This window comes from Cannabis sativa, chromosome 5, assembly GCF_029168945.1.
Source record: "Cannabis sativa cultivar Pink pepper isolate KNU-18-1 chromosome 5, ASM2916894v1, whole genome shotgun sequence".
Lineage (NCBI taxonomy): Eukaryota > Viridiplantae > Streptophyta > Magnoliopsida > Rosales > Cannabaceae > Cannabis > Cannabis sativa.
Window position 1 is genome coordinate 37238756 of NC_083605.1, and position 9424 is coordinate 37248179.

General features: G+C 31.7%; 1 protein-coding gene across 1 annotated transcript; it reads left to right on the forward strand.

The window, feature by feature from the left end:
- The first annotated feature begins 346 nt into the window (after window positions 1-346).
- LOC115704296 (uncharacterized) lies at window positions 347-3230 on the forward strand. Its single transcript, XM_061116441.1, has 2 exons — window positions 347-806; window positions 905-3230. Exon 2 carries the CDS (start codon window positions 1056-1058, stop codon window positions 3228-3230), a length of 2175 nt encoding a protein of 724 aa, XP_060972424.1. The 5' UTR covers window positions 347-806; window positions 905-1055.
- Window positions 3231-9424: the final 6194 nt, after the last annotated feature.

Sequence of the window (9424 nt, forward strand, 5' to 3'; positions counted from 1 at the left end):
ATATAAAAATATACATTTATTATATATATTTATATTAGAGATAAAACAAATAAGTTCGAGAAAAAAAAATAGGGAGAGATAGAGGAGAGAAAGAAAGAAAAAAGAAATTAGCAATTAACTTAAAATAATAATAATAATAAAAAGAATAGTTAAAAAAAATATAAAGAAGAGAATTTTTTTTTTTTAAAAAAAAAAAAACTTTAATAAGTAAAAAAAAAAAAAAAAACTAAGTATGAAAAATATAAATAAAAAATATACTTGTTAAAGTATAAATGTAAAATTTAAGAAAAAATTAAGATTTATTGTAAATTTCCTATTTATTTCTTAGGTTTATTTGTGTGGCAGGTCCTCAAACTATGTAAGTTTTGGCAAATTGATCCCCAAATTTTTTTTCTTGGCAAATTGGTCCCTAAACTTCTATTCTACTAGCATCCATGATCTTTTGCCGTTAACAAACTTTATTCCCGTTAGTTTTAGCTCCTCTATTACATTAAATGATATATTTCATGTTTTCCTCTCTTTTTAATAAGGGTATGATAGGAATTTTCAAAACAATAAATTATGGGCATAATTGGTATGCTTGAAACATGAATCTTAAGTGTATAGAAGAAGAAAAGACACATATTAACACAAGTTAAAAACTCCAACCAGCTTGAGAAAGAAGAAAAGACAAGGTACAAGAGAGAATATGTCATTGTTTAGAGGAGCAGTGTGGGTAGCTAAACATTGATGAACTCCAATCAATAACTGTAAAATCGCTCCTTTACAACCAACGTGAGGAAGGAAAAAATTTCTTGAAATATAAGGTATCTATATTTATCTATACATACTACCATATCCTTTTTCTTTTTGATAAATATTAATACTTGTGATTATAATCAAATATCTATATTTGACATACAAGGTTATTTATTCACTCAATTATGGTGGCTATACAAGAACAATATGAATTGCAGCCTATATACAGTGAGTCATTTTTTTTTTATTTTAATTACATTTTGTGTTTATTATGTATTATATGTGTAATTGTATATTGAGTTAAAAATTATAATTATATGTCAGGTGAGAGTGATGACCTAACTTTAAGTATTTCAAATACAATCCCAAACATTTCAAACTCAACTCCAAACACTTTAAACGCAAACCCAAATATTGAAACTAATTATGGAGAATGGGATGACATTTTGAATTTCATAGGTCCAAGTCCAAGTGAAGAGAATAAGAAAAGTGTTGACTTCCTTGTTAATGCGAGTATTGATGAGGGTGGTGGTAAGGATGTTGATGAGGGTGATGATGAGAGTGGTCAAAATTCAGATGAAGAAAATAGTACTGAAGAAGAAATACGAGATGAGGATTATGAACAACCAATTGAGGATTACTGTATGACACTAGGACAACCTATCACATGGCCTGAATTGATTGAGGATAGTGATTTGCTCTTAGATGGGGCCACTGATGAAGTTGATGTTGAGAGTAATATAAATGATCTTGAAGATGATGGCTACCCTGTATTTAATCCTGCAATTGATATGAAGAATCCAATATTTCATTTACGTATGGTGTTTGCGTCTAAGAAAGTTGTTAAGGAAGCATTGAGAGAATATGCCATAAAGAATGGTAGACAGATTAGATTTGTGAAGAATGACAAGAGAAGAATTAGAGTAATTTGCCAAGAGAGTTGCCCATTTTTGTTCTATGCTAGTGTAATGGAGGACAAAATTGGCTACCAAATCAAAAAACTTATTGATGAACATGATTGCCAGCGGGTGTACAACAATAAAAGAATAGATGCAAAGTGGTTAGCTGAAAGGTACAAAGAAAGATTTAGATCAGAACCTGGAACAACCTGCAATGGCTTCATTGACCAAGTAAAGGATGACTTTGAAAGTGAGGTCTCCCGATGGAAATTCTACAGAACAAGGGCTACAGCAATGAAAATGATTGAAGGAGATATCAAAGATCAATATGCTTTGTTATGGGATTATTGTGAAGAATTGAAGAGAAGTAATCCAGGCAGTACTATTGTGCTTCATAGTAGGGGAGTCAACGAATTTTGGAGGTTGTATTGTTGTTTTTCAGCATGCAAAAATGGGTTTAATGCTGGTTGTAGGCCTCTAATCGGGTTAGATGGGTGTTTTTTGAAAGGGTATTATGAAGGAATCCTACTTTCCGCTGTTGGTATAGATGCTAATAATTGCATGTTTCCCATAGCATATGCTGTGGTAGATTCTGAGAATAAAGAAAACTGGGAATGGTTTGTAGAGATTTTGAAAGAAGACCTTCAAATGAACAATAGCTTATCTTTCACATTCATCAGTGATAGACAAAAGGGCCTTTTGGAAGCTGTTAAGAAGCATGCGGAAGACGCTGAACATCGTTTCTGTGTAAGGCACATGTACAATAACTTCAAGACTAAACATCCTAGCTTGACACTTAAAGAAATGGTTTGGGCTGCAGCAAGAACAACAACTATACCAAGATTTCAACAACACATGGCCACATTGGGTGGCACTGATGCTACTGCCTTAGCATGGTTTAGTGATAAGCCAACATCTGCATGGAGTAGATCACACTTTCGAACTCGTCCCAAGTGTGATATTCTACTTAACAACTTGTGTGAGGCGTTCAATAAGTCTATACTTCCAGCTAGAGATAGTCCTATAATAGTTATGCTTGAGAGGATCAAGAACTATATGATGGAGCGAATGGTAGATAAAAGAAAGTCAATGGAGAAGTGGAAGTATCCAATTTCACCCAAAGCCATGGAAATCATAGCTAAGAATCAAGAATGGGCTCGATTTTGTAGAATTAAATGGTCAGGTGAACTACATTTTCAAGTTGGAGTTACTCATACAAATGAGCAGTATGTGGTTGATTTGAATGCTAAAACATGTGCATGTAGAAAATGGGAATTAACTGGGATTCCTTGTGTACATGCTTTGGCTTGCATACTCAAGGTAAATTTAAATCCAATTTCTTTTGTTGATGCTTACTACTCCAAGCAAGCGTATGAGAAGACCTATGCTGAAATAATCAAAGGTACAAATGGCCCAGAATCATGGCCAAATCCAAGAACACATCCTTTGCAACCTCCTCTAGTAAAGAAAAGACCTGGACGTCCCAAGAAAGCTAGAAACCGTGAAGCTGGTGAGGTTCCTGCTAGTAATAAAGTGAGAAAGTTTGGCACTATAATACTGCTTTGCAAAAAAATGTGGAAAGCCTGGTCATAACAGCAAGACATGTGGCAAGCCAAATTCAAAAGTTACTAAAAAGAGTAGACAAGGATAAATCTCACCAAAGTTGAGCTTTAAAAGTGGGGATCCAATTCAGTGTTAGTTTATTATGACTTATGAGTATGCATTAATATTTTGTTGTATGAAAACTTGATTCAGTCTATGCATGTTTGGCTAGATTTCTTTTATTTTGCTTAAAATTATCGTTATTGTTTGTTTAGTATGATTGATGTGAAGACATTCAATAGGTTCTCTTACCTATTATTTTGGATAAGCATTCTGTTGTGTTTTATCTATACATGTTTCAACAACTATATTTTAGTAATATTTTTTTTATATAACTGTTTTAATTTAAAATGTACATATATTCTAAATTTTTTTATTCTATATGTATTAATTTTATTTTGTTTTAAAAATTTATAAAATAATTACATCTTAAAAAAAAATTAACCCATATGTAATTACATCATATTTTAAACAATTTATTATATTTTATTTAAAGTGAAAACATAATATATAATAATATTTGATTTTTTAAAATTTACTTCAAATTTTTTATAATTCCAATCACTACCCTTCATTAAATGGAGGGAAATAGAAAAGGCAGTAAAACTAACACTGAACAAGCTTGTTAACGGCAGAGGATCATAAATGCTAGTAGAGTATAAGTTTGGGGACCAATTTGCCAAAAAAAAGAGTTTGGGGACTAATTTGCCAAAGCTTACATAGTTTAAGGACCTGCCACACAAATAAGCCTATTTCTTATGATGAGAAAATATGGTCCAACAGTCGTAATAGAGTAATTATTTTAATTAATTATCAAGCCATTAGCCTCGTGGCTATTCAAAGATTTTGTGATCTGCTAATTAATATGTCAAGACTTTTTTTTTAAAAGAGAATTAATAATTTAATATGTTAGACTTTAATAACCCCAATATATACCCGTGATTTGCTTTATTAGTTATAAATTGATCAATTGGCAAGATTAATTAATAACCTCTCTCTCAATATATATAGAGAGAGAGTTTAACTATATAAATTTATATTATCTCAAAAAAAAAAAAAAAACTATATAAATTTATTAATATATATATATATATATTCAATCTAAATCAATCAATGTAAGTAGCTTTAGAATTTGATCATATTAAAGTTTCTGCGAGATTAATAATAGTAAGAAGAAGATAAATACTAAATACTAAGAAATGTATATTGAGAAAACAAATTATAACTAATAAAAATAATTGAAGGAATAGATTTGCTAACAAATATTTTGTTTTGTTTTTTTTTTTTTTAAACCTAACAAATATTGATATTTTTTTTTTATTTTGAAAATATTGATGTTATTATACCTTAAATTTTTAATTAAAGACGAAATATACACACTACTAGAAAGTAGTTTTTTATCTCCGATTTTTTCACTAAAATGTCTTCAGCTTTTATACTCGGAATCAAATAAGACATTCTAGGTGAGAAAAAATATTTTGATAATCGAAATACTTACATCTTTGATTATTATATGAAGCAATTGAAAGTATCCTATATCTTCGATTATTAAACTTATAATTATGGATTTATTTTTTCTTAAAAATGGATATTTATAATTATAAATTTGAATTTATTTAATTAAATATATTTATATGTATTCTAATTTACATATTTTTTAATTAATATTTTAAATTTTTTTTAATTAATTTTACTATAAGACACATTTGATAAATTATAATAAACTTAAATCTAAAATAAATTCACAAGTTATATAAATATATTCAAATTTACATTTTTTTTTTTTTTGAATAACAAGAGGCTGAGAAGAAAAGAGCAACAGAAAACAGTCAGCCTATAAGGAACTAGAAAGAGTCCCTAGTCTTCATCTCGCAACCTGAGAGCTTGCTTTGCAAGAGAGTGCGCTTTGTCGTTGTGCTGGCGGGAAACATGCAGCAAAGAAGCTTCAGGGAACCTGGAGAGGAAGGTCCTGATCTTGTGAACAAGAGTCGAAAGAGGGGAGTGGTCGTGCCAATTCCCGTTGACCTTAGAGACAAGGTTGAGACAATCAGAGAAAATATATGCTGGTGCCAAATTGGAGGACAAACACCACTGCAGCCCTTCAGCAAGAGCTTGAGCTTCAGCAAAAAGAGGAGAGGATGCCCCTGGTTTGTGAATCCTTGCAGAATGCTGAATATGGGACATGCCCTGCATAAAGACCATTCCTAAACCTGTGGCTGGAGTGTTGAAGCTGAGGGCAGCATCAACAAAAAGAGCAGTGGTTGAAGGAAGCAAAATCTGATTCAGAACTGCTGGGAAAGGGCCCTTAGAGACAATAGAAGCAGAGGAGTGAATCTGAGCATCTTGATAATCATGCAGAAAACGAGATACGTAGTCTTGAACATTAGTAATAACATTTTGTCTTTGAAAAAAGTGAGCATTTCTGGTGTTCCAAATTTGCCAAATGATTCCAATAAGTAAGGGAAGTTGAGCTTTGGGAAGTGATACAAGGCTATGGAGGTAAAAATCTCTGATATCCAGCCTACGATTGTCAGCAAAGAATTGTTTAAAAGTAGATTGATGCCAGATGGTCTTAACTCTGGGACAATGAAGAAGAGCATGGGAAACCGACTCAGTGCTTCCCCCACAATGAAAACAACAAGCACAAATTTACATTTCTGTGTTGCAATAATAATAATAATAATAATAATAATAATAATAATAATAATAATAATAAAATAATTAAAATCTATGATTTGGTACTTTATTTCTTGGAGACTAATGATTATTGCTCTGCGAGCATTGCTTAAGGTATTTCACCTAATCTTTCTGTCCTAAGATCTGGTACTGTAATGCTTAGTCTAGAAAAATCATACTCGAATTCTATTTCGACCAGTAAGGTGAAGATAATTGTTGATGATATTCAAGAGGAAGTTGATTTTTGGAAACCTTCTATTGTATGCTATGTATTAGGGGCTAATCCCCTTCTATCAATATTAGAAGGTTTTGTAAGGAGAATGTGGAGAGACAAGGTTGAAAGAGTAGGGATGGTATCCTAGGGTATGTTCCTAATTCGGTTTAACTTTATTGAAGATAGAAATGAGATGCTTAAAGGGGCATGTAATTTCTTCAATAAGAGACATGCTATCAATTTCAAGAAGGAAGATATTAGGGTAGTTCCAATTTGGATCCATCTTGATGATCTAGACTTCAAATATTGGGGTAAAAAAATTTGTTCAAGATTATTGGTCAAGTTAGCAAGCCTATTATGGTTGATGAAGCAACTAAAAGAAGAGATAAACTTAGCTATCCTATAGTGCGTATCGAAGTAGCATTGAAACAGGATTTTCTAGGAAGCATAGACTTTTAAGATGAGAATGGATTCAACACCTCTGTAGTTGTCGCGTATGAATGGAAACCCATTGTGTCTGGCCATTGCTCTAGAATGGGTCATCTCACAACTGAATGTAGGAAAAAAAAAAGTGGAGGTAAACAAGAATGGATAAAGAAAGAACCTGCAAAAAAGATTGATATTGTGGAAAATAAAGTAGATGAGGTAGATTTGGATGGTTTTCAATGAGTTGCCAAGGGTTGGAAGCCAAAAGGAACAAGTGTAGCATTGGTTGCAACTGTTGGAATATATTTACCATGACCTAGATTTACTAACAAATATATTTATAACATCCTAAACATGAACTTCTAAAACGATATAAAATAAACACATAAAAGGTATGAGAAACCTTACATTGGTTGCAGTGGAATTAAATGACTCCTTCCGCTCAGATTTCTAACCCTTGTATCCTTTCTGTAGAAGAGTATCACCAAGATCTGAGCCCGACACTCCTTCTGTTGTTTGGATTCTTCACAGTCTTACAAACTATGATTGAGGACTAACTTGCTATGGGTGGGCATGCACTCAATCACTAAGGCTCGATAGAGAAAAGAATTTTGAACTTAATCATTAGAAGATAGAAAAGAAGAAGAAGAAGTCTCAAAACTCTAGTTGTCAGATAGAATGAAAACTAGGTTTAAAGCTTTAGAAGCATTAGTTTGGATAGTGAGACCTTACTCTTCTTTTTATACTAATTCTACAAGGGTTAGGATTGAATTATTTGAAATAAAAAATGATAAAAATAGAGCAAAAATAGGCTCTAGTGGCCGACCCTATAAGGATCCATCACTAGTTAGATTTTTGCCACTTTTTCTTAATCATTTATCTATTTTTCTTAAATAACACTTTTTTCACTTTCAATTTTATAAATGTCAAAACTATTTATTTAATAATTAAAATAATTGTCAAATCAAATTGTCATTTATATTATTTATTAATTAGACTCCATAAAGTCTCTTAATTAACAAATAAACTCTAAAATTCTATTTCTTCACAATCAAGCCATAACTTAGTGAAAATTCATAAACTAGACAAAGTCTAACTTTAGAATTATAATTGATTAATTAAAATCAATTAACTGAGTCTTACAAGCAAACTTTGTCTCAACTAGTATGGGAACCATGAGCCTATATAACTGAGCTTCTACTAAGCTGATCTAGAATTAACCAAGTAAATTCTCTAACTTATTAATTCCTCCTTGCACCACTATAGATTTGGAATTGCACTCTCAATTATATAGAACGCTCTATATGTTCCACGATATAGATACTCTATGAGATTATCCATTTATTATTATCCCAATAATCAATGATCCTCTATAGATGATTTACATTGAATAGGGATTAATTTACCGTTACACCCTTCAATGTATTTTATCCTTAAAATACTTAGCTACCTATAAATGATATTTCAATGAACTAATATAATCACTGAAATGAGTACTCAACTATTTATCTCTGTTAAGCCAAGCTCGAAGAAAATCATCGTTTGACTTCTATATCCGAATAGAAGCTATAGATTCTGTATCTATGATTAGCGCTCCCACTCAATTGAACTACCATATCCTTAACCTATATGTCACGAGAAGAACCACTTGGTCGACTTTAATGAACAGATTTAAGAACACAAATATTGCAACTGAACTAGAATCTAACCATCTAAGGATTGAGATCATCTGATTTAGGACCAACTAGGCGATATTAAATTAAATAAATATTACGGTAAGTTTATCATATCTAGTTCAAGTTCAATATCGGCCCCTTCCAATGCATACTCCATGCATCCAATCCAAGCTTACGCTAACCAATGCCCTAGAAATGACATAACACTTATCCAAGGTCCAAGTAAATTACATTGTAGATTATCCTATCAGTTAAACCATGTGTACTGATAAATCATAGGAATACATTTAATCACATAATCTTGATTACTTTCCACTGTGCTAACGACACAATAAACAAGAATATCAATGTGATAAGGACTTGGATGAATTTATAAATCAAATAAATATATAAATAATCACATGAACCTAATAACACACTAAACAAGTAATGAAAATAAATTTGTTTCTTTATTGATAATTGAATAGAAAAGATTACATTGAAATAGAGCTTAATTTAGGGCACAAAGTCCAACAACAACAACTAATAACACTTATTAGGCTTTGGCTGAAGGTCTAGATGTAGTGTAAGCAAAAAATCATCAAGTAAAGCGACTCGAGAAGGATAAAACTGGAGGAGGGGAGCACCCTCTCTTACAAATGAGTAAGATTATGAGTTGGAACATTCGAGGGATCAATAGCCAACAAAAGTAAATTCAATCAAGCAATTGATTGAAAATTAAAAAATAGAGCTTATTGGTCTCCTCAAGACGAGAGTTAAGGCTTGAAATCTTGGAGCCTTATATGTTTGAATATTTTTGGGGTGGTGTTTTACCTCTAATAGTGTGTGGCATGACAGAGGAAGGATTATTGTAAGTTGGAACCCTCTTAGCTTTGCTATCAATATTTTAAAATGCATAAGCCAATTAATTCACCTCTTTGTTGAATCCATAGATAAGAAAACAAGCTTCTTTGTTACTTTCATTTATTGTTTCAATGATGAGGATGGAAGGGGAACATTATGGAGAGATCTAAAGGAGCTTGTTGTTATGGAAGCTTGAATAGTGCTTGGTGATTTTACTGATATTCTAAGAAAAGATGAGAGGATTGGCAATCGTGTCCGATTCAAGAATTTTATGGATTTTAAGGAATGTGTGGATACTTTTCAACTTGAAGATGTCAAGTTTACTGGTAATTTTTTCACTTGGATTAATA